Source organism: Caenorhabditis briggsae, assembly GCF_000004555.2.
Source record: "Caenorhabditis briggsae complete genome, chrIII, whole genome shotgun sequence".
Classification (NCBI taxonomy): domain Eukaryota; kingdom Metazoa; phylum Nematoda; class Chromadorea; order Rhabditida; family Rhabditidae; genus Caenorhabditis; species Caenorhabditis briggsae.
Genome location: NC_013490.2, coordinates 6964580 through 6991836, shown reverse-complemented (window position 1 = coordinate 6991836; position 27257 = coordinate 6964580). Strand labels below are relative to the sequence as shown.

Genomic DNA, 27257 nt, shown 5'->3' with positions numbered 1-27257 from the left:
TTATGTAATTAATGTTGCCAGGAAAACCATGCCTTTGGGGCTTTTCAGCTCCGGGAAAGCACACGTTCTCAGTGATGAGAAACCAGCTGGGAGCAAGAAGAAGGAACCGAAGCAATTGAGTGAGAATAAATGCAAAGGTTTGATTTGTTCTTATGATATGCAACAAAAACTAAATCTTCAGGAGTAACATTGAAGCTTGATCATACCCGGGTGACGATTGAAAAGCAGATTGCAGAAGGTAGTGTCATAGTTGAGAGAAAGTGTTCATTCTGAAAAAGTTTTTCAGGAGGATTCGCTATCGTCTACATTGCTTGTGATAGGAAAAACAATAAATTCGCCCTGAAGAGACAGTTTACGAAAGAAAACCAAAAGCAACTGGACGCATGCTGTAGAGAGCATAGTTTTTTGGTATGTCTATTCAGTTAGTATTTTTATTAATTGCGAAATTTCAGAAGCAATGCGCAGGACAAAAAAATATTGTGGAGTTTGTAGACAGTTATGTAAATTGTCTCGGAAATGGAATATGGGAATGTATGCTGTTGACAGAATATCATCAAAGTAATTTTTTCTTTTTAAATACTTTTCAAAAAAAGTAAAACGATTTGCAGGAAACGTCCTCCAACTGATGAATGAAAGGATATCTCAAAACCAATATCTAACGAACACCGAAATTTTGTCGATTTTCTCTGATCTATGTGAAGCCGTGTCATTCATACATCACCGTCCACAGCCTATAATTCATCGAGATTTGAAAGTAGAGAATGTTTTGATTTCTTCACACAAATCACCAAATTATATTCTGTGTGATTTTGGAAGTGCTACAACTCAAGTTTTGTCCATAGAAAAGTTCGGAGCGGAATATGTGAAATCGGAAATAGAAAGGAACACAACAATGTGTTACAGATCCCCTGAAATGATTGATTTTTATAGTGGTCAAGTTCTTGGTAATTCATAACTTCATATAATCAAATCAAAAGAAACAATTTTAGGTTTAAAAGGAGATATATGGGCTCTGGGAGTTCTCCTGTATCGACTATGCTACTTTTGCGTTCCTTTCGAAGAATCGCCCCTGGCTATTCAATCGGTGAATTATCAATTCCCAGCCCTACCTAATATATCGGATGAAGCTAAAGCTTTAATTTGTAAGTAATCGAAATTTTCGATTTTTGACAACGTTTTACAGACATGCTTCTCGATATTGACATAAATCGGCGCCCTTCAATATATCAAACAGCTTCACTTGTTTTCGAAGCAAGTCGGAGAAACTTGCCAGTTGAGATACAAAATAAAAAAGTAAGACATTTTCCAGATATTTTTAAAAAGTTTCTTTTCTAGTTTTCTGACTCTACTCTATCAATAAGAGAATGCGTTCAACTGATGAAGGATGGCAACAAACCTCGAAACAAGAGAGAGTCATCTCCCAGTTGTACAGAAACCCAACTTTCCTCTGGCTTGCCCCAAACGGTATCGCAGCCTGTCAGTGCGATACCTATTGTTTCCAGTTCTGTTTCTGGAACGGGGGAGACTTCAGTGGCTCCGCGTCTTCGGCCCAAAGCGACAAATGCTGTTACGAATGTTCCAAGCATTTCCCCAGTGCCTCCTGTTGTACTTCCAAATTTAAAGGTATACATATTGGTTCTTAGTTCAAACATTGATAAATAATACGAATCATTTTCAGTTTCCTTCAAAAACGGATGAATCGTCAGATGTGCATCACAGACAATCTTTTTCGGGAGAAGATCAGTTGAATACACGGAATCAGGAGAGCGCTGGCCCACTATCATGTCCACTAGTGAAACCAGCCGAGTTGGGTTTTATTGATTTGGACAAGCCTGCTTTGCCGAGAGATCGAGCACAAACTGATGGGAAGAGACGTATTCCACAGGAAGCAAATATTATTTTTCAACAACAACATAGACGGAACGTCAGTGATACGAGTCAGATTTCGCGAAGCGCCTTCAAGTTGGTGGCCTGAATTTTGTCAAATGATCTCAATGAACAATTTTACAGGCCATACAGTAGTCAGCAGATAATATCAAAATCCAGCACACAAGTTGTGCGCAGTGTTGAAGATATGTCCAATCATTCAGCTGTCAGTGATTCGGCAGAATGGAATCCGTTTTTGGCTGCACCCTTTTCAAACAATTTTAAACATGGTTCAGAAAGTGGTTTCAAAATGGATGATTCTCACTTCGGAATGGTTTTTGATGAAATCCGTAGGCGAGGTTAGTAAAAAATCATAAAATCTTAGCTGTTATAAGGCTGGCCTGATCGATTCTACGATCAAGTAATCGAGATCAAAAATATTAATTTTTACTTTGTCTGACAATTTTGTTTCGTAGAAGTTCCTGCCGAGCTGGACAGCGATACATCATCAATCGATTCACGTGATCCATTCGGAGCGGCTCCATTTGATCAGTTGACTGTATCAACATCGTCATCGACACAACCTGTATCCCTACCACCAGGTAGTTCACCTCCTTTTTCCTCCATGGCACCATCCCCTCTATTACGGCACGTACTAACTCGCCCCGCTCCTCCTCCAGTCCCACAAAGAACCACATCTCGTGGTTTCCATAGTTAATCAGTTTTGTAATAGAAGATTGAAAGCCCATCCTTGCTATTGAACAGCCTTTCGCAGCCGCTTTATTCAACACTCTTAGATTTCTGTGCAATTTACTTAGACTTTAAAACCCTTCTTTCCCCAAATTGTTTTTCTGTTGTTCCTGTGAATAGTACTTTATCGGATATTTTCAATTTTTTTTCGGTTCTCGCATGTTTCGTATGTTGTGTGAATATGTATATAAATGGTCAGTAATGTGGTCAGTAATGCGGCGGTGGTTGTTTGTTATCATGTTCTACTTGAAGCTTGAAAAATCGAACATTTCCTTCTTAATTTCAGCTGCAGACGAGGATGATGAACAAAAACTGATCAGTGACAGTGATGAAGAGGATCGAGCGAATTCTATTGAAATAATTGACATTAAAAAGAAGGAATCTAATGTGAGGAATAAAAATAGCCGAACAACATCTAGTTCTACTGTTCCAGAATGAGGATGACAGCGAAATAGATGAACAACGAATGAATGACCGTCGTAGATATTCCTATGAGAATATCGACGGAGTCGGTGATGATGCAAGTAGTGACAGCCGAGGGAAAACAGATCGAGACGATTCGGAGGAAGAAGAGGACGATGATAGTCGAGTAGGTCCTTGAATCCACAACTGCAAATTTCCTTTTATTTACAGCGAGGTGGCGATACATCACACGATGAAGACTCCCAAAATACAGTAGGAAGTGAAGATGGGGAGGGAGGAAATCGTCCATTGCTCGAAGACGACGGATTAGAGGATGACGATGATGTGAGTTTCAGAACTTGTTCTTATATATTTTAGATCCTTTTTAGCACGAACTGATGTCTTCCTTCTCTTCAAATGCCAGTTTTCCACTTTTCATTGGAACCTCATCTCCACTCACTCAAAACGCAATCACAAACCCATTTTTACGCGATGAAATGACCCCTAAAATGGTTTCGCCGCTAATGTTGTCTGCGGCACCTGAGAGGAATTCGAGTGCTGATGACGATTGGGATCTTGGAGATCGATGGACGGATCGAAGGGATACTGTATTTGAAAGACCGACCTCTCAAAACCATAATATTTTTGCTCCAGCTACTTTACCTAGACAAGTTACACCTCTCGTCTGTAGATTCAAGGTTCGTAACAATAACGTTAGTAATTTTAGTTTTCAACGCGTTAGTTTCAGCCTGAACTACCAACGGCTGCACCTGTATCTATCATTCCCTCGTTGTCAAATACTTCTTTCCTGGAAGCTGCGCGAGTTTCGGAATGTGAGTAATTGGTCCAGGGTAACTTCATATTGTCGAATTAAAAAAAGTGGGACCTGAGAGTTTGAAAGGCATAGCTTTTTTGATCTACGAAAAAGTCCGGCAAATATTTCATAGTTTCGACTCGTTCGAGCTACTTTCGCAATTAAGTTCGGTTTTTTGATGAAAAACAGATTCTAGAGATGCTAGCGATCATTTTCATACTAAGAAACGTAAATTTTGTCCAGAAAATCTCACTAAATTCACAGGAATAAGTTTCGTTTACTACCGTATTGTTTTTTGGGACAAGGCCTCGATAATTGACCGGGAAGCCGCCCGCGAAATTTTCCAGGTCCCACTTTTTTTAATTCGACAATATACTGTATTTTCTTCAGATTCAACGTTAACAGAACCGCAAATCGGAACATTGATTTCGGTAGGGGCACCTTCTGAACCACCACCACCTATCAAAAAGACTGAAATAGTTTCTTTTGGGGAAACTACAGAATGTAAAACGGAAGACAATGCTGTATTTTCTGTCACCTCTCGGAAAAAGGAGAAAATCGAGAAGCATCTGAAAAAAGAAAAGAAGAAAGAGAAAAAGGAAGGAAAAAAGGAAAAAATAATATTGGAGGAATATCGAGAGAAGGGTTCATCGGATCCCGAAACAGATGGATCTGAAGCTGAAATGTGGACAACAGACGGGTCCACAACACTATCCAAGAAAAAGAAGAAGAGCACGTTTGGTCTTCGATCGTCACATCCTAGCATTATTGCAAACGATTTGCAGTTTGCTTCACCAATGCCTCCAGCTGTAAAGAAGTTGTCCAGTGAGTTTTTGGTCAATTCTAATATTTCGTAAAAAATTCTGGTTTCAGAAGAAAAGAAGTCATCGATGACCGGAAAGAACGCATCTTTTGTAAATACTTCTTTCCAGCCCGAAGATCATGATGATACTAATGAAATGTAGATATTAATTGTATGTCTTAAATTGTAATTTCCAATCAGGTCGGTTGTTGTGTCAACTTCTAGTATCACTTTCATGTGTATTCGCTGTATTATTTATTAGTCTCAAACATTTTTGTTATTTTGTACATTTATAGTTGTCTTTTCATTTTAAGACTTAACTTAGTTGTGATAAGCATAAGTTTCCCCGTCTTCTGTGCATATTTAGTTGTCATCCGATTTGCAAGTTAGTTTCACAAACAACTTTGATAAACTTAATTCAAACTTTGATTACTAAATTTTAGTTCAACTAACCCAACATACAAAGTTATGCTTTCTTTCCACTCACGGGGCTATCCTGTATATTGAACTTAAATTTGCTATTAGTTCAACAAAACGGGAAAGCCTAGTGAGCACTGGGAATACTAGAGACTGAATACAATGAAACAGTGGTAATCATGATCGAGGTAGATCGACAATGAATGAAGACTGTTGATGGAAGGATACAGTAGCCTTTTGGCTACGCCTACCTTCCAAATAAGATGTGCTCAAGTGTTTATTAATCGGGCTAAGTGTATTACTGAGAGTGTAATTATTTGACAGAGTTCTAGTACCAACATTAAAAATATCAAATTTCCTAAACCAAAATGTTCATTCATATTGTACTAAAGAGAAACCAAAAAAAACTTTAAGAAACCAACGAGCTTTCAGGTACAGGAAAGAAGTCGACAGAGAGAGATAAGAGACATCAGGCGGAAAAAGATTTCGGAATCAAAACAGCGTAACCATCAGTCAACGGGTCAAACGGAGAGAGCACAATGAAATGAGCATTATGCCTACAATCATGGATTAATCGAACAGGGGATGAGGGGAGAATAGAAAAGTAAAGCTAGCCACTATGTGGAAAAGTTGTATTTTTTGTTTATTGAAAGATAATTCAAACACGGTAGTTTCTATCTTCAAGTTCCTTCTCGATGAACTCAATCACTGACTGGACCAGCTCCGAAGACTGAAATTTTAAAGTTTTTACAGGAAAATATTTTTTTAGCTAACCTTGGCGGTGCCTCCAATATCAGCAGTGTGAATTCTTTTATCTACAAGAGTACGGAACAGCGAATCGGAAATAATGTCAGCATGCATTTGAAGTCCGAGGAAACGGAGCATGTCAACCGAAGCACGAATAAAAGCAGTCGGATTGGCCATGTCTTTTCCAGCGAGAGTAGTTCCAGTATTACGAGTTCCCTGTAATCAATGTTCTCATTATCATTATTACACTTTGAAAATCTTACTGTCTCAAAAACAGCGTAGTCTTCTCCGATGTTCATTCCAGACACAAGACCAGGTCCACCGACGAGTCCGCAGGCAATGTTTGAGATAATGTTTCCGTAAAGATTTGGCATAAGCATAACGTCGAACTGTTGTGGACGAGACACCTGAAAAAGATGATATTACGATAACTTCGAAAAAGTATTAAGGATTGATTTGAGGTGTCATACCACAAACCAGCACAGAAGTGAAAAAAACGAGGTTTTCGTTTTTTTTTTTGCTTTCTGACGTTGAATAGGAAAATTTCTATTCAATACTGGGGTTCTTTCCGCTTTTTTTGCTCTTCTCTCAAAAAGCATATTATATTTCAAAAAAAAATACCAGTTGCATTGAAGCGTTATCGACAATCATCGCATTGAATTCAATCTCCGGATATTCGTTTTTGGCGATATCTGTTGCCACTTTCAAGAAAAGTCCATCGCCTAACTTCTGAATATTCGCTTTGTGAACAGCAGTGACCTTCTTTCTCCCGTATTTTTTGGCAAATTGGAATGCGAAGCGAGTGATCTGTTCCGATTTTTCGCGAGTCACAACCTGAATATAATATAATTATTGGATGGAACACACTTTTTTTACTTTCAAAGATTCGACAACGCGCGGATGAGGCGCATTAACAGCCTCGTGTTCGTTTCCGGAATACTCTCCTTCCGTGTTTTCACGAATGATGACCATGTCGATTCCCTGCAACAGAAAATTAAATATTAACAGTATACAGGGATATCTTACAGTATGTCTGCTAGGAACGGTTGGAATGGTGGAGCAGTGAAGAACGTTCGCGTAAAGGTTGAGCTGGCGACGAAGTTCCAAGTTGCGAGAGACGAAACTTGGATTGTCAAACTTGGTTTCAATGTTACCCTAAATGTTTCTATTAAAAATTACATAATGGTAAATAGGTAAAAACCTTGAGCGCAACTCCGTTTCTCTTAATCGCGGTGATTGCTTCGGCAAGATCTTCAGAAGCATCTTCTTTTGATGTCAGATTAACCTCTTCAAAGTCGATTGGAGCCTGAACGGTAGTAAGGATTCTCTCAACGTGATGAATCATCTCTGGTCCGATTCCATCCCCTGGCAGAACGGTTACATTGTGACGTCCTCCATAACGAGCAAGTTTAGTCTAGAATCAGTATTTTATTGTATAAGTCGTCCTCTATTTAATCAATTTACTGTATTTGTTTGAAGAACTGGGGAACGGAAACGAAGCATGTCCGAGCTCGGAGCAGTCGCGACGAACGCCTTTTGAACAGCATTCTTCGACGAGCGAAGAGTTTGACCCAGAACGTTGCTCGACATTTTGATTACCTAAAAATATGAATAACATAAAATAGAAAAAAAACCGAAACATCATTTTTTTAGATGCAAAAATGCACAGACAGCAGGCGGAACGAGCCGACCGATTGATTTGCAACGCCCCGCACGCATTTTCGCAACAACACCGCGCGCATTTGCCATTTTTGCTATTTTTGCACTTTTTAACAGTTCACATCTTCTCTTATCTTCAATTTCTCTGGTTTTCGTTCTTCTTTTGATTTGAGCGTTCAATGGCTTTCTTGATACCGGCCAACTGGCAGGGGAATACGAGAATGCTCAAAGCAGTTGGCGTTTGATTGATTTTTGCCGACGATTTTTGTTGTTTCCTTTCTGTTTTGTTGATTTTAGTGTATCTCTCCCGTTTATCAGGTGATTCAGTTGTAATTTTTTTCTTTATTTTCTTATAGAATATTTGATCTCAATCGTTTTTTTCAGTCTAGAGTTCATGAATTATGGTTTGTATACCTAGTTTTGTTTTTAGATTCATGTGATGCTTCGAAAGTATTCATTGTTTTACTCATTCCGGAATGCTTCTACATTGTTATCTTCTTTAGATGGACTAACCAACCGAACAAATGGAGATAAGTTGCTGGTGAGTTATGGTATACGTTTTTGAAAATGGTGGAGATTCCCAGACCTACAGTGAACGATTCTCCAAACTATACGCCCAGACTGCACCAGAAACTAGGAAGGCTTTATTCGTGAATCTTGTCACGAACTATGGAGTCAATAAGGAAGCGTTAAATCATGCCATCTCTCTGTATTTGAAGGTAATCCTGGAAAACGATTACCTACAAGTTAAAGACTTATATTTCAGAACGACCAAATGTATCCAGAAGTCAGAACAGCAGCAACAGCTACTTATGTCAATCTGATAAAAGGTATCGGAAATTTGTCAGGAGGAGTTGCTCAAGTCTGTGAAATGAGAGCGAACATTTTGGTAAGAAACATAAAAACTGCTGATAATTTATCACTTTGTTCAGGCATTGTTGAAACGGGAAACGGACAAAACAACTACCTCATATCTTCGACATATTGAACTAGCGACTCGAGAAGTTCTCACCTCATGGTTTTGTCTTGGTAACTTAAAACTGGAAAGACTGACGTGGTCTTCTCCTGGAGATATTCTCCAAAAGGTAGCCGAGTATGAAGCAGTGCACCCCGTGAGAGGACTATCCGATTTTCGAAAACGCCTCGGACCGTTGAGAAGGTTTTTGGCAGCCAATCGATGTTTTGAATATGATAAATTTCAGATGTTTCTACTTCTCTCACGAAGCTCTTCCGCGCAACCCACTCGTAATGGTTCATGTTGCATTAGTTAGTGAAATAGCCGATAGTGTTCAAGAGATCACCAAAAGAGGGGATCCGACTGGGAAGGAAGAAGATCAGACGACTTCTATCTACTATTCTATCACTTCTACTCAAGCTGGTCTTTCTGGAATTGATTTGGGAAACATGTTAATCAAAAAAGTCGCCACACAACTTCAAAAAGACGTTCCCTCAGTGACAACTCATTCAACCCTATCACCAATTCCTGGGTTTAGGCCTTGGCTTATTAGGAATTTGAAAGGAAATTCAGAATATCGTGAGTGTGTCTAATTGACAGACGAAGAAACAGTATACTTATTTTCAGCGTCGATAATGAATGAAAAAGTGGTAGAATGGATGTCAGAGCTATCTGGTAGAAAGATGACCGAAACGGAATCAACTGAAACTTTATTGAAAGTGATAAGCAACGAAAAGACTAAAAAAGAGCAGCTAAATGCAATTAAACACATTCTAATGTATGCATGTGCCCATTATCTATGTAAAGCAAAAAGGAATGGAATGGCTTTGAATTCTGTTGGTCAGTGTATTTAGACTATCGAATATCTCCGCAATTCAAATTGATTTCCAGCGAACTTCCATATTCGTAATGGCGCTGAACTGTATCGAATGAATTGGAATGGTGATACGAGTCATCGTGGAATCAATAATAGTTTTGGCATCATGGTGAATTATCGGTTAGTTTTATTAAAGCTTTTCAATGTTTTTATTGCCGAAATTTCAGATACGACCTGGACATGGTTCATGAGAATAGTGCCGCATACACTGAAAGAAAACAAATGAAGATAAATGAAAATGTATCCAAATTTTTATAGATTTCTAACTGAATAGTCTTGATTGTATCATGTAGATTTTGAATCTAGAAAAAGAACTTGTAACAAGTTCGTGTGATTTACATGCCTCCGCATTTCCCTTTCTGGTCTTCTTTCTTTTTTCTTGTAAATGAACCATTTGATATGATTAAGAAAACGGTTTTATTATGTCAGACTCGGATCAGAAAAAAAAACAATATTATTAAAAGTTGGGAACAGATTGACAATTTGCGCACAGTCGGCGCCTAGATACATGTTTGAAAGTTTCGAAAAAAAATGAATCGAAATTTCGATGGGCGATTCAAAAAGATCAGTGGAGAATACCTGATATAGTTTCGGGGTGTGAAGAAGGGTAAGAACAAAAAAAAAAGAGATTTCTGAAATAGAAAAGAAGGAAGAGAACACGTATCGAGGTGGAGGGAGAAAAGAAAGAGAAGGGACAGAGAAGATGCACTGAATCCAGATGAATTCTATTTACAGAAGGGGGAACAAAAACAATTGAAATGAGGTATATAACCGGGAAAGCGTAAAATTATCCAGTTTAGTTTTTTGATTATATGAATAGTCTTTTAAACCAGAAACCATTATGAGGTCTCATCGAATCGTACTGTTTTCTTAGGCCCTGGTGGATTCCGTTTCGGCATTGCCGGAACAACAAGAATCGAATCAGATGGCAAATTCAATGGATCATTTTCAATGAGTTTGTGAAGATCCGAATCTGAACGACGTCCGCGAAGAGGGAACTGAAAAGTAGCGAAATGAATTCTTCAAATTTTTATTATGAAAGGAACGTACCTGATACTTATAATCCTTGAAGTAAAGCATTGCAATGATGATCATGATGATGATGGTGATGATAGTCAAAACTGTAGCAGCTACAGTAATCCATCCAGATCTCACGACTTCTTCCTTTTCATTATGGAATTTGTTTGGATCTTCCTCTTGTCCGCATTCTGGAATGGCAAGACATCCAAGTGGTCCCTCGGAAACATCGGCTTCCTCGGCTTCTGATAGCCAACGTGGCAGCCATTCTTTTGGATCATTGCAAGAGCAAAGCCATGCATTCGATGAGAGATCAATAGCTTCCATTGAAGTTGGTTCAAATGAATCGAAAGCTCCACGATACAAGTAACGCATCTTGTTTTTGTTCAAGTAAAGCCGCTTGAGAGTCATTCCTTCAAGAGCACGAGCCTCGATTTTTGTGAGGACGTTTTGGTCGAGAGCCAGGTAGATCAAAGACTTTGGAAGTTCATCAGAACGAATAATCGAGAGATTGTTTGATGAAAGCTGGAGAGTGATCAACTTCTTGAGAATGGCTAGGAACGGTGTACGGACAAGAGTAGTGGAGTTGCTTGAAAGTTCCTCGATTTGATTGTTTTGAAGAAGAAGGTTGATCAGATTAGGTGTGTGTTGAAATGCTTTTGCACTGATTTGACTTAAATTGTTCCATGCAAGGGACATTGTTTGAATGCGATCAGATCTAGTTAATCCAAACATATCCATATCATTGATTGATTGAATCTTATTACGGTCGAATAGAGCAACAACGAGGGCTGGGAGATCTGAAATCAATTTGGAATTGATAGAAATTCATTTGCAGAACACTTACCTTTCAGCTTGATAGATTTCATAGTATCGATGGAATTGTTATTGAGAACCAGCTTTTCAAGTTTTGCAAAAGATTTCAATTCGACATTTGAGATGTTGTTAGATCCCAAATCTAGAACTCGGATATTTTTGAGTGGAGTGAAAACGGACCAATCAACGTCTCTGATTTGATTATTGGACAGTATCAGCTCTTCAAGACTATCCAGACCTTGGAATGCTCCTCTGAAAATTGTGATTTTGGAATCATTTCCTTATTTCTATTCTATTCAACTCACTTTTGAAGTGTTTCGAGTTCACAATTCTCAATCGTCAATCGCTTTAATCCTTTCAGTCCAACGAATATTTTTGGTGTTAGTTGAGTCAATTTGTTTTCGTTGAGAATCAGATGTTCTGCTGATTTGAGCCCTTCAAATGCTCCTGCCTCGATTTCTTCGATGGCGTTGCTTGCCATGTCAAGTGTTTTCAGGCTAGTGAGTCCATTGAAAGCTCCTTTACTGATTTTTGGAAGAACATTTTCACGAAGAGAAATGTATTCAACCGAGTCTCCAAGCCCAGTGAATGATTTTGGACCAAGTCCAGAAAGTTTACATTCTTCGAATTTCACTTGTTTGATTGAGACCTGCAAAAAAATTAATGGAAAATAGCAGAATTAAAAAAAAACAATTATCGCTAACACTGTCAACTTTGAACTCATATATCTCATTTTCTGTAACAGATATCAAAAGGCGGTAATCTAACAAATGCTTATAATATCAAAAAAATTTTGTTAGATGACTTTTTGATATCTTCAACAGAAACTTAGATAAATTGGCTTGAAGTTGAAAGTTCTATTCGAGTATTTACACAACAGAAATCACAAATCATTTGAAGAGTCTTAAAAACAACACTTTCTAACAACATCCAAAAAGATTTTAAAAGATTTTCATAAGTTTATCAAGTATCAGAGACCAGATCTGATTTATCCCACGTTGGATCCTTTTTTGTTCCAAAACTTACACTATCGAACATAGAAGCTGGGAGGACATTGAATGAAGAGTCTCGGACTGTCAAACGTCCAATAGGTGTTCCATTCAATGAGACAAGATTTGCAGTAATTGTTTCAAGAGAGGCCGATTCGCATCTGGAAAAATTCCATATTAAAAAAGTTAAATTTTTATAAAGTTATATTTATAAGTTATATTTAAAAAAAGTTATATGAGTTATATTTTTGAAAAAAGAACTTACTCAATAGTGAAACCATTGACTGTGCTGAAAATTCCATTTTCTGCACATGTGCAAACTTGCTGAAACAAGAAAAATATTAATTTCAGAAAAAAGATGATGGTTTACCTGTTGGCGGGCATTCACTTCCTTCGTGAATCCTTCTTCAATCTCTTCACAAGTTTTCTTGTGTTCAGATACTGATATCCTGATTAGTAGGAGGAGGAGAACGAAGTTCAGAAGACTTCGCATTTTGGATGAAAAATGGGCAGTCGTTTTGAGATCGAACTCTTATTTAACTTTTCTGGAAATATAAGTTATTAGCATAAAATAAGAACATTTTAAAAGCTAAATAAAGAAGAAAGATTCAAAAGAAAAAGGTTGAATGTCAGTATTTTGAGAAGAGAGTACAAGGAAAAAAGGAAGTGAGTTTCAACCCAAATGTTCGGAAAAGCGAACGGCGTTGAGCATTTCAAAATTTTACGTAAAAATCTAAAATCTTCCTCGGCGCTCAGTGCCCTCCCTCCCAAACAAACGACTCGCGCCCTTGCCTCAAACAGCCGAAGAAGACATAGAAACACGTGGAATAGTATAGGAAAAGAAGAGAATACGAGGGGTAACAAGGGTACCAGGGGGTGCTGGCGCTGGCGGACAGGCACACATTCTCTCTCAAACACAGCTGCAGCAGCAGTCAGCAATAGGCGGAAGGGATGGAGCGGCGGCGAAATATGGGGAAGAAGAAGGAAAAGAAGAAGAAGAGGAAGGGATGAACATAAGTTCTTTTTTCGATATAGCTCATCAAATTAGGAGAGTGAAAAGAAAACGGTGTCAAGGTGGTTTATCATGGTCGCCAGTGCCAGCCGATGGAAAAAAGAAATAGAGATGGGAAGGGAAAGATTAGACATCTGAATAGGGTCAAGGTTAAGGAAAAGAGGTTGCACTTATAAAGAGAAGGTTCTGGAAGTGCAACATTAAACAACAAATTTTACTCAAAAATTATTGTTGCAGCTACTTGGAAGCTCAACTAATTGACATAACAGAACGTCACTTGCACTTTGAGCTCAATATCTAAGTTTCTGCAAGAGTTGTTAAATATCTGCAAACTAGAAAAGTGATGGTGATATTATGACAAATATTTTATCAGTTGACAGCTTTTGAATATCACTCAAAGGAAACGAGATCATATAGTGTAAAAAAGAACATTTACGGTAATTGTAATCAAATCAAAGAGTGATAATTGCATTACCCAATCCGAAGTTTTGTCAACAATTACACAGTATCTTTTAAAAAATTTTACTTATGCTGTCCTTCTCATTATTGAACAAAAGACAAATGAACTTTCTATGTAATACTTTGTCTTAAAAAGTCCCTAACATTTTAAGTCTCATTCAACAAAATCTATTATATTTTCAAACTTCAAAGTTGGTCATTTTCAACTAAACATACTGTAAAAGCGATAATAGAAGGGCCCCCCACACTGTCAAGTTTGATCTCAATTGTCTTCATTCCTATGCAAGATATCGAAAATGTGTCAACTGACAAAACATTTCTGATATTATGATAAGCAATTTATTAGTTGATAGTTTTTCGATATCTTTCACAGAAACAGAGAAAAATTGGCTCAAAGTTTGAAGTTAGGGTGACCATCTATTAAAGGTGTGTTGAAGAAGAAAAATTCCAGTGGTCCTGGCCAAAGTTACGAAAACTACCGGAACCTAGAAATAATTAAAAATCATGATTCAAGTTGCCGGTGATTTACTTTAACTACTGTTTTTCTTAGACCGAAATAGAACGATCATCAAAAATAAAAAATTGATTTGGTAATTGATCTTGTGGGTAATATTCCTTCCCAATATCTGTATACTTGAAATTGAACAATAATATAGGCACCATGAGAAAAATTTATTTCCAAAACCACCAACAAACTAGTGATTAGTTTTTGAAAATAAGTTTCAGATAAGAAGGAAAAGGAAAACTGCTGAGAGAGCACAAATGGGAAAAATAAGATAGTTTCATCAGAAACAATGTTCCTATCTAAAATTTAAAGTCAACAATTGTAAGGGGTGAAGGTTAAGAAATATGAAAACTTGGAATTTTTTTCGAAAGTGAAGGATAATTCAGTTTTTGTAGAATCTATAAAACCAGAAGAAAAAGTAAACAAGTTAGGAAGATCTTATGATGATCTGATTTCAGAGCCCAGGTGAAAAATAAAAGATTTAGATGCATTAATCGAACAATTTTGAAAAAAAAAACAAAAAAAAACAGGAAAAAAAGAAAGCTGGGCACCCACGTAGACACTGCGCAGTCGGTGATTCGAGCGAGAAAAAAGAAGGAGAAGAGATGCGAGAGATGGTCAGAAAACAGGAAACGGCAAAGAGACGCAGAGTCGGTGCAAGGCGGTGTCAGGCAAGACGGCTTGTCTGAGTTCCCTTCTCCTCAACACTATTTCCGTTTGTTTGAAGGACGAGGTCATTTTTATGTGTCTGAGTTTCTTCGAGAAAATGATTGGTATAAAAAACACATCTTCCGCGCGGCATTCATCTGTTCCGCACCGATAGAGTGTACATTATAAAATGGCAGGTGACGTCATCTGAAAAACTTGAAATATGGGTAATACCTGGGCTTCGTCAGCAACTTCTGGTTGGATGTTGGAGAGATTCAGAATGAGACCGTTACTAAAGCCAACCAAACCGAATAACTCCTGATATAGTTCCGGCCTAGTAGAAATTCAACTATCAACTTCCGACCAAAAGTCTGACTATGGCCCGCTATACAACCGTTTTTGGATAAGTTCTGACCAGAATCTCCAAAAGCTTGTTCTGAAGTTGTTACTAAAGAATTAAAGCTATATTTCAAAGTCTTTTAAACTCTTTAAAATTTTAACCATCTTTTAAAGTTGATTTATCAAAAAATTATCTAATGAAGAACTTTAAAATACCTTTAAGCTCTGTGACGAGATAGTTAATAATACAATAGTGTCTCGTTCTGTTTAATTTTTATGGTAGCCTGAAGACTAAGACATCTAGATATCTGCGTACTTGATCGTGATAACAGGCATATTTTCATAAAAGTTTAACGAGCACTGTAACAGTGAATGTCAAAGAGAACTATACTCTTTGTTGGCAGTAAATTTACTCAGCTCTGAAATCCTCTTCTATTGTTATGTTGTGTCTCACTTTCGGAATCGAGCAGCAGGCCGGCTGCTGAAGGGCCGCTCAGTTGAAAAACCGTTAGTAGATGACCGCAGACGCACCGTTGGCGGAAAGTCGACAAACATTTTCCCAGATATAGAGAAAACTGAAGTACAGGAATCCCGGCCAGAAGTCTACCTACCGTAAAACCTGTAATAGAAGGGACCTTAACTTTTAACGTTGAGTCTATTTATCTCAGTTCCTGTCAAAGATGCAAAACAGTTGTCCACTAATAAAATGTTTATCACAGTTCCAGAAGTTTTTTGTCAATTGACATATTTTTGATGTCTTGCATAGAAATTAAAACAATCGAGCTCAAACATGACTGTGTGTGGTCTATTCTATTACAAGTTTTCGGTATATTTAGTGGAAAATGACAATCTTGGAAGGTCTAAAAAATATAATAGACTTCGTCGAATGCGACTGAAAAAATACCATGTCTACTAAACAAAAGTACTGAGGTAACTCCCGTTTGGGCAGTCGGCTGTGCGCGGTGGAAAGCCCCATATACAGTGCGTTGCAGGTTCTTACGCCCACCCATGTTTAGGGTCATAACTTGAGAGCTGTTAAAGGTACTGGCCTAACTTTTTGAAAATCGGATTCGGGACATCAAATTAAATCTAGTGGACAATTGTACGTAATCTATGAGCAATTCTGAATGGATTCTGGAAAGTATTTACTGAGAAAATAATTTCAAATATAGATATTCCAGTTTCATAAGTGTACTGATTAGCCAGACTTTCGTCTGTTGATCCCTTTCGCCACGTAGATTCTCAGTACATGAAAGGGAAAATGGCTTTTCACTGGGGGAAAACATCAACACAAAACCCCTGTCTCCGAGGAGACAGTTTTCAACTAATTCAAAAAGTGGGATTCCCCAGAGGACTGTTTTTTTTTTCAATACGTGGAATTTTTTCAACGTGGACAGAGGTAGGGGGCGTGACCTAATATTGCTTTAAAGGTTTATTGCGTAACGTGTGAAAAGTTTTAAAAGCTGGGAAATTGAAAGTAGATTTATTTACGTAACCCATTAAATAAGTGAAAAACTAAGGAGGAACGAGTAAAAACTATGTTGAACAGCGCCGAAGGCGCACCATCTGTTGTTTTATTTATTGGGCAATTATCTCGGTTCCTATAAAAGATACTCGAAATTTGTCAACTAATAAAATGTTAGTGGTATAAACGGTGATATTTTTTCAGATACTTTTTTAGAATGAAAAACATTCATGCTAAGGTTATTTTGGTAGATCATGTTAAGCTTTAACGCCTTCCCCCAGTTGGATCCGATGCACTTTTGAAAGAAGTTGAGACTACGTATTTTGTGATCGTCGATAGGTGTCGAAGCTGGGACCATGATTGCTCTCTTGATGCCTGGATTATCTTTGAGCCATCTCTAACCCGTCCACTTGATGACTTCAAGTTTCAGCTTCTGGTATGTACCATTACACGACTACAAAGAGTCTAAAACGACAGTACTGGTAGAGGGTTGGGATCGAGGGCAGAATTTGAGCTGATCCTGTTTTTTTCGTTAATTTTCGGAAGAGAAAAAAGTCGATATGAGAGTGTGAATGATTTAGTTGCTTTCTGATAGCTTTTTTGGTCCATCCAGCTGCTCCAACTGCCCCGATTGAAGCTTTTCCAGCATCAATCGGTAAAAGATCCCATGACATGATACAAACTTAAAGAAAGAGAAACGCGTAATGAAAACAACTTTTTATAGTGATTTTAGTTGCACAGAATCAAAATTGGAGACCGTCTTCGCTGGAGGTCGTGATCAACTGATTTTTGGAGTGGACGTATAAACTTGCAACGGTTGCAAAAGGCATATTTTCAGACTTTGCCAGATAATTCGGGTAGTTTTAAAGACTTTATTACAAAAATTGTCCACTAGATTTAATTTGTTGTCCCGAATCCGATTTTCAAAAAATTAGACCGATACCTCTAACAGCTCTCAAGTTATAACCCTAAACATGGGTGGACGTAAGAACTTGCAACGCACTGTAGGCCCCACATCAGCCCCATTTCTCCCCCATTTTGCACCCGATATTCAAACGACATAGGCTTTTCAAAACCAAATTTATTAATTACAAAGAAATGCAAAACACTCATTCACAATAGACTACTTTAGATGAATAACAGAATAAAGAGCATAAGAAAAAATACAAACAATCACTAAAAATGAAGAGATGGAGCTAGAATTGAAGATGGAGAAGTGATCAAAAGTCGATCAGCATCCTGTCTGGATTTTCGCTGAGTTCGCTAAAAAATGGAGATTATATATACCCTGTTGGCGCTCCCCATTTAGCCCCCATCTACTCCCCGTTCCCCACAATCCAGTCGGCAGGGAAATCCCCACTTACTAACTCCCGAATAGCCTGGGTAACTCCCGTTTTGTTTGGGTAACGCCCAAACTTCACGGGTAACTCCCACTCGTCTCCGAGTAGGCCCCAAAACTACCCAGAATTACCTGAGTATAACTTCGGGTGCCAATAAAATGCAAAACTTGCTTCATTTCTTTGAGTTCAAAAAGTTTATTGAAAATATATAGCTATTGATCAGGTTTCTTTTATATTCAGAACGATTCAATCGAAGTCAGACTGCGAGTCTTTTCATTTACAAAAAAAATATTATAATCTTTCAGTCAAGTTTTAGAATATTCCCAATTAGTAAACCGGATGTAAAGTGAAATGATAAATAGCTACAAAATCAATAGCTATTGAATGCCTGATGTGAAAACTGACTATCTTTGTTTCAAATAGTCTTAATTAGTTTTTAGACCTGCAGATGTTTATTAGAAAAACACCTACATGAGATACCATAAACACTCTCATAGAACGCCCTCTCACCAGACCGTCAACTTTAAGCCCATATATCTCATTTTCTGTGATAGATATCAAAAGGTGATCAACTGACAAAATTTTTATCATGAAAACAAAAACATTTTGTCAGTTGATCACTTTTTGATATCTTTTACAGGAAATGAGATATATGGATTCGAAGCAGAACACAAAATATGATGAATATAGAGCCAATTTATGTTTCAAACCAGGCTTCTTATATGGTAACAATAGATTTGCAAACACTCTAATAGAACGCCACCTAAACATTCAACTTTGATACCATATATCTCATTTTAGGTCTCAGATGTGTAAAACTGGTCAACTAGGAAAATGTTCATCATAATATCAGCAACATTTTGTCAGTTAACAGTTTTCTGATATCTTTTACAGGAAATAAGATACATGGGCTCAAAGCGGACGGTTTTGGTGGCGTTCTCTTAGAGTGTTTACGGTCAATTGCCGGAGTGTGGGCCGCTCTTCATCCGTCCTCTAGCTATTAGACTGCTTCGATTTTCGAAAGTTCATACTTCGATTCTTTTCTTCAGATGGCGATCAACTTCGAAGCGTTTGTCCACTATATTGTTTGTCTCTTAAATTCACAAAATAAACAAAAAAATAAATTATATTTTTAGGATTCATTCGCAAAAAGGATTTGATTATTACTAAAAAACTCTGGGAAGGGGAAAGGGACAGATTACCAAATTTTCAAGGAAGAACAGTGAGTTTCGATCTGTAAGACCAGAACGTAACTGTAGATGGTGGCTTTGTGGTGGCACCGACGGGACAAGGCATCAGAAAATTGAGAAAACAATTTGAATTATACGAAAAGCCTTACATAACTAGAAAATCAAATTGTGAAGTGGAGTTGAGACAAAGAAAAACACTTAGCACATGATTCCTAGCCAGAAGCATAATCTATTTCTAAACGCATTTTGATCATCTTTTAGTGTCTAGCTGTATATGAATCCCGTCGAAGAGACCGAGAATACAGTACGCACCCGTCGAAGGGAAAATTGGGACGAACAGGAAAATTTCCTAGGAAAACAGAGGGAACAGGATTGGAAGACTTTTTCCAGGTTTTGAGGGGAGAACTCCCCAAAGGGATATGTATGGGGGGAAGAAATGTATGGGACGTTTTAGCGAAATGGGTTCAACTTAATTCTAGAGAAATTGCAGGGAAAGGACGACGAGAAAATGCTTTTGATGATGGGAAAGGATGGGGACATCGGGGTGGAAGTTCAGAGAAAATTCAAAAGAATAAACAATATGAAAACACAAGTGATGATGAAGTATTGGATGTTAGAAAATCTCTATGGTGACTTGGATTTCGATGTTGATCTAGATTTCGGAGAAGACCGATTAGTCGCTATTGGTGGAACTTGTCCCAATTGATCCATGTTGTCAAGCCCGCCCCCTTAAATTCATAAATTAAACAAATATATATTTTTTCATTTACCTTCTTTTCCTGACCCAGACTGAGGTCGTGCTCCTTTGTGCTCTGACGATTTTGGACGAGTCTCTCCGGCTCGATAGTATTCGCTGATAAGATGAGCAAGACGGAATTGCACGTTGTGTGTTGAACTCATAGTTCCTGTTATGCGAATCAAAGTCATCTCTTCCACAAAACCTGCCAAAACAATTTCAGTTTTCATAATTTCGAATCGTCAACCGACCATCGTCATTTGTGAACGAGGATCCACCGTTGCGTTCCTCCTCTGGGATCTTGACACAAGCGCCAGTAATTCTTTGCAGTTCGCGAACATTCTGTCCTCCTTTACCGATAATTCTGCCAATTATCTTTGTCGGAACACAAACTTCTGTACGCAATTTCACATTGTATGGACCTCCATCGACAGTGTTCACTGGCTGGGATGCAGTCGTTTCAGAGATTTTAGTGAAAACAAAAGACTGAGCCTTGAGCAGTTGGTAATCGTCGCCAGTAATGGTGACCATGCGTTCATTGATCGGCTTTGGCTAAAAAGAACACATATCGATTTTTTTGTTACAAAACAATACCTTCTCCTCAATAGCATCTGAAGATGTAACTGTACCATTATCATCCAGAAACTCTTGTGGGTGATCGCCAGAAGCAGCTCCATCGCGTTCCTCGGTGTCGGCATCTTCAGATTTCTTTTTCTTCTTCTCCGCTTCTACTGCTTCTCGTTGAACTTTCTCTTCCGGAGCCTCGATTTTCACAGCCGCACCAGTATCGCGAATAATCATTTTGATATTTTTACCTTTCGCGCCGATAAGCGCTCCTATCATGTTGTCCGGTACCCACATTCGAACATGACGAAGATTTGTGACGCCCGGAGCGATTTGAAGAACACCTGATGCGAGGAAAGCGTTGTTTTGAGTCAATTGCTGATGTGGTGGACGAGGGAAGTGTTGGATTTGCACCACTCCAGCCGGTGTAGGGAACAATTGTGGAGCTCCTGGGATCATTCCAGCTACCTGTGGTGGAATTGGTGGCATCATCATCGGTGCCATCGGCATACCCTGATTCTGATTATACGTTTAAGGAAGTGTTTACGATTCGGTAACTTACCCTCATATGCGAATCAGATTCGTAACACTTTTTGAGTTTCGCTGAAATAAGTGACTCTGCCTGCACAACAGCTTCAATTGATGGACCTCGAATGACGATTGTTCTCTCAGAAAGGCCGAGCATCTCGTCCTGGCGGAGCGATTGATAGCCTCCTGGTGGATCAACGTGCCTACAATGAGATCACTAAAATCCATTGTTCTTTTAATAACATACTTGGAAACGGTGATATTGGTTCCCGTCTTTTGCATGATATCCTTGATCGAAGTTCCGCCTTTTCCGATAAGACGTCCACAGAGTTGATTGTGTGCTCGTAAACGGAGAACTACATCAGCACCACTGCAGGATTAATTTTATAGATGACTGTGGATTTTACCAAAGGCTCGAAACTTACACCATGGCATCATCTTTGATAGCTTCCGTCTGAATAACATCTAAAATACGAGCCACAGCTTTTGAAGCTTGCTCAGCGTAACCGTGAATGGTTAATATCCGATCAGAATTGCCAAGAACCATCCTTTCTTTTTTGGAGAGATGAATGAAGTCTACACGACAATGGCAAGACTGAGCAATGTCCCTGATTGTGGCACCGTGTTCTCCCATAATCACTTGCTGATATTTGCCTTCCACGACACATCGAATCGGCCAATCTCTCAACTTAAATAGATTTTGTATACTAGAGATCTTATGTTGGTGAAAATACCATAAATCTATTTTGTGGAATGTTTTGTTGGCCCGGATGATTTTGATTGTGCTGATGTTGATGCTGATTTTGATGATGTTGCTGATGATGGTGTCCTGCATTTTGTTGATGATTGGATTGAATGGCATGGAAACCCTGAATAAGTGAAATTTGAAGAGTTTCAATAATTGCTTACCTGTTGAGATTGTTGCTGTGGCATCATCCGTGGATGTTGTTGCTGCTGCTGTTGTTGCTGTTGCTGGTGAAGCTGCATTTGGTGTATTTGATGTGCTTGTTGCTGCTGAACTTGTTGCATTTGTTGCGATTGAATCATGGCTGGTGGTGGTACCATAAACTGTTGTGGGGTGATAGCAGCCCCGTGAATACGTTGGTGCATTTGTTGAGCCTGTTGTTGCTGTGCGACGGCTTGCATTTGTTGGTGCATGAAATGAGACTGCTGATTGGTTTGCTGCTGTTGATTCTGTTGACGTACTGGCTGGTTTTGCTGTTGTGGTTGGGCACTCTGTTGGGCTTGCTGGCCTTGTTGAGGTCCAGACTGATTTCCACGGCGTTGCTTAAAGTATTTACTAGATAGTGAGTTTTCAAACAAAGGCTTATGAGACAAGGAAAATTACTAGGATTACAATTACTGAGCCCAGGGTAAGTACACTATATCACAAAAGACAGAGAGGTTTTAGACACTTTTCATTGATCTCGAAGCCATACTCTTTGTCGTATAATCAAAAAGATAAGCAAACTCACAGGTCTTTTACCACGCTTTGACAACATTTCAAAGAGATTGGAAGAGTAAAATTATATCACCAAGGCAAACTCTATAGCAACCCAAGCAGGCGCAGTTGATAATCGCGACAAGAATCTCGGTTTGAGGCTAGAGTGACGGAGAAGCAATTTTCGAACGGAGTGCAGGCGTTGGAAGTGGAGGAGACGGAAGAGCACACAAAATTCTGTGCGGTGTATGGAGAGCGGGCGAAACGAGAAAGAATGCAGAGGAAGAAGACGTGCGAGGGTGAAAGGAGGAGAACGATGAAGAAGCGGGACGACGAGGAGGAATATGAAGGAGAAGAGGTTGGTGTCGATTTACGAGAAGCGCACACTTTATATCATAAAAGTAATATTTTCAGTTAGTAAAAAATGTGCGAAGAATGGATACGTCGTCCCGGGCAGAAAAGACTGAAAAATATGCGAATAGAATAATAGTACAACGGTATTTGCATACCAAATTTGAATTTGCGTACAATTAACATAGATACATGAATTCACAGTCTATTCCACTTCTCTCTCACACATACGCAGTACTGGAACCTAAAAATTTTCACGAATTTTATTTCTATATTCTCACCTGGTGTTGAATCATGAATTCTTTGTTTGCTCCAGTTCTACTTTGATACGGCGCAGAAGTCTGCTGTCCACTGCTTGAAGTTGCACCAGCTGACGGTTGCTGTGGCCCAAGAAAATCTGTAAGATAATCTCACCAGGAACGGTTAAGAATAATAGGTGACAGCAATTTGTTATGCGGTGGGGGAAGACACTAGATTACCATGTAGGAAATACGAACTTATTAACAGAATGCTCATTTCGAAGGCTCATTTTTAAACTATTACGCCCATAAGCCAGTTAGCTAAAGAACTTTTCAGTAGCCTCTTCCTTGGTTTGTAACAAATATTGTCTCTAGATGACACCACTTAAATACTGTTGAACTACTTTCTTCTTTAAAATTCTGTAACAGAAATAAAACGGATATAGAAACATAGAAGTTTGTTTCTGTATCATTCTGGTCCAAAAAATCAGAGCTTTGGAAGAGAAACACCGGTGTCCGTGGCCGAAGGTAGCACAACGACAACTACATTTTGTGCTTTTTCATTTGTTTTTTCGATAGTAAATCCGGAAAAAAAAGTTAGGTTACGGTAGTTTTCGTTGTGGGACCGTCGACTACGGCCATCGGCGTTTCTCTTCCACGGTTCGGTTTTTTTTTTGAAAACCGAATAACAATTCGAAATGTTTTCTTTTAGCTTTAAATACCTATAACTTATAGTCTGTAAGAACTAATCACACAATTCCTTTCAATACTTTCAGCCATCTACAAGTCATGGATGGAATTTTAATTTTTCGGTTATACTTAATTGATCGGTAACTTCTTTTCACATGCAATGCTGCGTCTTCCCCCAAAAACGAACGAGAAACCGAGTAATCACCATGATCAGATGCTGAGTGAATCGGAAAGTAGCTTCCTTGATTTAATTGATTGTGGTAATAGATCGATGGAGACTGTTGAGAAGCTTGGGCTGCTCTATACTGCTGCTGCTGATAAGAATCATAATCCACAACACCTTCTTGTGGATATTCGGGGTACTGAAAATACTGGCAAAACAAATTATTCGGTTCAGTATAAATCTTTGTTTTCATTTAATATGATGTATACTCATTTTGGTTTCCCGGAAGGGCCAGAAATGAAAAACTATCATTCACTATCTTTAACATTGAAAGTGTAATGAACATCGTCAAAACACATTTTGTATTTAGTAAGGAATACGTACCACAGTCTGTTGTGGTGGTTGTTGCGCACCAGTTCCGAACTGTTGTGGAATTACTGCATATGGATCAGTTGTACCATTTCCAGATCCGCCTCCTCCCGTATTAAAGTATTCCATGATTCAAAAACTATAGTGGACGATGTAATCAATGTGAATATATGTGAGGGAAAATTGGAAACGAAACTACCTGAAAATTTAAGTACAGAAAAAACGAGAAAAAAGTTGAGCATGAGAATCAGATAAGAGGAGAGAATTCGAAAATCATCAACTAACGATTCAGCTAAAAGTAGGAAACTGTAAATCGTCCTACGTATTTCTTCTCATATTCGCAGTATAACTTAATCTCCAACTGGAATCCAGTGTTGTTCTCTTATGCCGCGTTCAAAGTTGATTTCCATGAGTAATTTCCTGGAAAAACGCTGTCCAAAGCTGTGATTGTTTTACAGATTTACAGTAACAGTAAACTACTGTATCACACGTTTTGACTGTGTTCTTCCCGTTGATTCATGTCGATTTACGGCGGGTCTCGAAGCGGAGGCCTCTGGAAAACAATGCCAGCTTTGGACAGCGTTTTTCCAGGAAATTACTCCTGGAAATCAACTTTGAACGCGCCATTACATAGGTAAGATTAGAACTACGTAGTCAGATTAAATCCGATTTCATTAAGATTATACGTACGACTTCCAAAACCATTGAAATCCCAACAATTTATAGAAAGATAACATTGATTAGGACATAATATATTATGTTGTAGCAAAAAGATTTCCAATCATTATTTCGATGCGAAACGCTACGAAAATCAATGAAAACGGACTACTGATAACGAACTACTATGAAACGGCGTTTGTCTTACCCGCAGAGATAAGATAGAACGAAACATGAACATCTAACGAAAGAATCACAATGTGATGTTGCTTTAGGATTTTTGTTACGATACTGCATAGTATAAACCCAAAACTCCCTATCGTGGGAAAATCATGAAGTCTTGGTCTAACTATTCACTGGAACTCAGACGATCCATAACTTGAGAAAAGTGGAAGTGTTGCCGATTTAAAACACAAAATCACAAGATAAATCCCGCCCACTTTTGCAGCCTGCGCACGCGATTTCAGCAAAAATGAGCTCAGTAATCCGTTTTTGCCGATTTGTGCAGTCTCCTCTCAGGGAGTCCCCTGTAAATCTTAAGAAAACAATAAACTTGGAAATATTGATATCATTCGAAGCAGCCCCACGAAATCGAATTTGTATGAAGAGTTATTAGTTTCCGAAACGATGAATGGTAAGGACAGGGATAAAAAAGTAGCAAAAAACTGTCGTCGCATGTACAACGAAGGCGTTCAAGGTTAGAGTAGGAGAATTAAGTGAGTAAAAACGTCCGAAATATTACTACAGACGTTATTGCAAACACTTTCATATACAGGTATAACATCGGATCTTTTTTTAGAGCATATAGTTTTCAAAAGAACATTGAATGTTCTGCAGAAATTGAAAATTGACCGACAGATAGAAGTTGACAACTGACGTAGAGCACATACTTTGCGAAGCAAAGGGTTCATGAGAAGAAAGGAAGGTTAAGTTGAAAAAAATGGTTAAGAAGAATGTAGGGGTGGATCGAGTTATTCACGAAATGAATGATTTCTATTGTTTCGAAACATTTGTTTAAGAAAAACTAGCAAAAGAATGGTCTCAATCAAAGAAAATTATTATCTTTCAGGAAGGAAAATCATATAAAAGCAATAAGAGCAATCTGAAAAACTACAGGTCTATGGCTAATCTTTAAAACTGTCCCGAGAAACTATGTGGTCGGACATTCGAGCTCATTGGAAGCAAAACACACGATACCGTACTCCTTAAGAGGATTCGGACCTAACCTAACGTTTCCAATGAGACGACTTCTGAGAAGAGATGTCTACTCTGGTAATCGGTTTCCAACCAGATTCGGGAAAATTCCGGAGCAGAAATGGCTAGATCTGGTTAGAAATCACCGGATCTGGTCGGAAAATAAAAACTTTCCGAATCTGGTTGGAAAATTGCCCGAAACTGGTTAGAAACCGATTACCAGAGCTACGAGTGTTAATCCTTTGTTATGCTATCATAAGAACTACTTATATTTGCACGCAATACTATTTTGAACCCAAATTTTGATACAATTTAAGGGAAAACACACACAGGCTGTAACATCACTGTTCAACTTTTATAAACAACTGAAGGAACAATATTACTTTTCAACCATCATATTTGGGTCCAAGTCAATTAGAAGGGCTAGTCTAGTTTTCGCTCTATGCTGCAGAGATTCCGACAACGACGGCGCTGAATGGCCAGCGAATCAATAATATTCGGAGCGACGTTCTTCACACAGGCAGAAAAAAAAGGAGACCGGGACGCGGGGACGACGATAGTTGTGGCACATGAGAGAAGAAGAGAAACAGAAAGGCAAGTGTGTGTACGCGGAGGACGTCTATGTCTCGAGATGGGCGCCACGACCCTGACGTCTCTGACGTGAGGCGCTCAAAGGCAGAGAGACAGAAAAAGAGATTGTCAATCGAATGTAAAATTTCTGTTTGGATATAAACATGCCTGTTTGTGTGTTCTCTATTACTTCTATCCTCTCCGACGACTAAGAACAAAGGCCAATGTTGACAGCTTTGAAACGATTATAATGCCCCAAAAACCCCAATTTCAGAAAGAAGTGAATGTATGAAAGCAAGCTGTCCAATGAGGCTATTCAGCTAGGTTAAATAATAGGGTTTTTACCTCCATAAAGAAGCAAAGAAATGAAGAAATCTCCTAAAAAGTCCTATATCACATTATAAGAATAAAAACCTAAAGTTTAATGATTAAAAAACAGAATTTTTGCAGGAACAAATAAAAGTATATTATGAATCGGGAACAAAAATCGGAGAAATTGCATCGAAAAACTATGAAAAAAGCAAAAAAATAACAAAAAATAGATTGTGTGCATCTTTACGTGTCGATGTTTGCGTACCTCATGCGCACCGTAGTCTGGAGGATAAGAGCACACCATCTGGTAGGAAAAATGGGCGGAGTCGGGGGCGGAGCCTAATTTGCAACCCTGGCACGGTTTCGCCGTATGG

The 27257-nt window shown here is 38.6% G+C and overlaps 5 protein-coding genes across 5 annotated transcripts; 2 read left to right on the top strand and 3 right to left on the bottom strand.

Annotated features, from left to right (window-relative positions):
• Nucleotides 1–28: 28 nt before the first annotated feature.
• Nucleotides 29–4797, top strand: Cbr-sel-5 (the record flags this gene model as incomplete). The annotated part of the gene is given in 18 exon segments (XM_045243952.1): nucleotides 29–137; nucleotides 182–241; nucleotides 287–408; nucleotides 423–558; nucleotides 609–944; nucleotides 990–1142; nucleotides 1184–1293; nucleotides 1336–1623; nucleotides 1679–1962; nucleotides 2011–2225; nucleotides 2343–2468; nucleotides 2903–3003; nucleotides 3050–3205; nucleotides 3250–3363; nucleotides 3408–3716; nucleotides 3761–3851; nucleotides 4223–4657; nucleotides 4706–4797. 18 exon segments carry the CDS (start codon nucleotides 29–31, stop codon nucleotides 4795–4797), a joined length of 3237 nt encoding a protein of 1078 aa, XP_045096372.1.
• A 912-nt stretch (nucleotides 4798–5709) lies between these two features.
• On the bottom strand, nucleotides 5710–7388 carry Cbr-idhg-1 (the record flags this gene model as incomplete). Its single annotated transcript, XM_002642053.1, has 8 exons — nucleotides 5710–5781; nucleotides 5826–6014; nucleotides 6062–6205; nucleotides 6420–6632; nucleotides 6675–6779; nucleotides 6825–6953; nucleotides 7000–7212; nucleotides 7263–7388. The coding sequence occupies 8 exons, from the start codon at nucleotides 7386–7388 to the stop codon at nucleotides 5710–5712; spliced, it is 1191 nt and encodes a 396-aa protein (XP_002642099.1).
• A 508-nt stretch (nucleotides 7389–7896) lies between these two features.
• Nucleotides 7897–9547, top strand: CBG18041 (the record flags this gene model as incomplete). Its single annotated transcript, XM_002642054.1, has 8 exons — nucleotides 7897–7998; nucleotides 8042–8176; nucleotides 8224–8346; nucleotides 8390–8616; nucleotides 8660–8991; nucleotides 9040–9252; nucleotides 9304–9409; nucleotides 9457–9547. The coding sequence occupies 8 exons, from the start codon at nucleotides 7897–7899 to the stop codon at nucleotides 9545–9547; spliced, it is 1329 nt and encodes a 442-aa protein (XP_002642100.1).
• Nucleotides 9548–10128: 581 nt separating this feature from the next.
• Nucleotides 10129–12604, bottom strand: Cbr-pan-1 (the record flags this gene model as incomplete). The annotated part of the gene is made up of 7 exons (XM_002642055.1): nucleotides 10129–10287; nucleotides 10340–11106; nucleotides 11154–11374; nucleotides 11428–11771; nucleotides 12149–12272; nucleotides 12377–12435; nucleotides 12482–12604. 7 exons carry the CDS (start codon nucleotides 12602–12604, stop codon nucleotides 10129–10131), a joined length of 1797 nt encoding a protein of 598 aa, XP_002642101.1.
• Nucleotides 12605–19693: 7089 nt separating this feature from the next.
• Nucleotides 19694–24279, bottom strand: CBG18043 (the record flags this gene model as incomplete). The annotated part of the gene is given in 12 exon segments (XM_045243951.1): nucleotides 19694–19797; nucleotides 19840–20010; nucleotides 20057–20357; nucleotides 20400–20888; nucleotides 20899–21100; nucleotides 21145–21267; nucleotides 21323–21585; nucleotides 21632–21766; nucleotides 21807–22223; nucleotides 22971–23086; nucleotides 23824–23980; nucleotides 24166–24279. 12 exon segments carry the CDS (start codon nucleotides 24277–24279, stop codon nucleotides 19694–19696), a joined length of 2592 nt encoding a protein of 863 aa, XP_045096373.1.
• Nucleotides 24280–27257: the final 2978 nt, after the last annotated feature.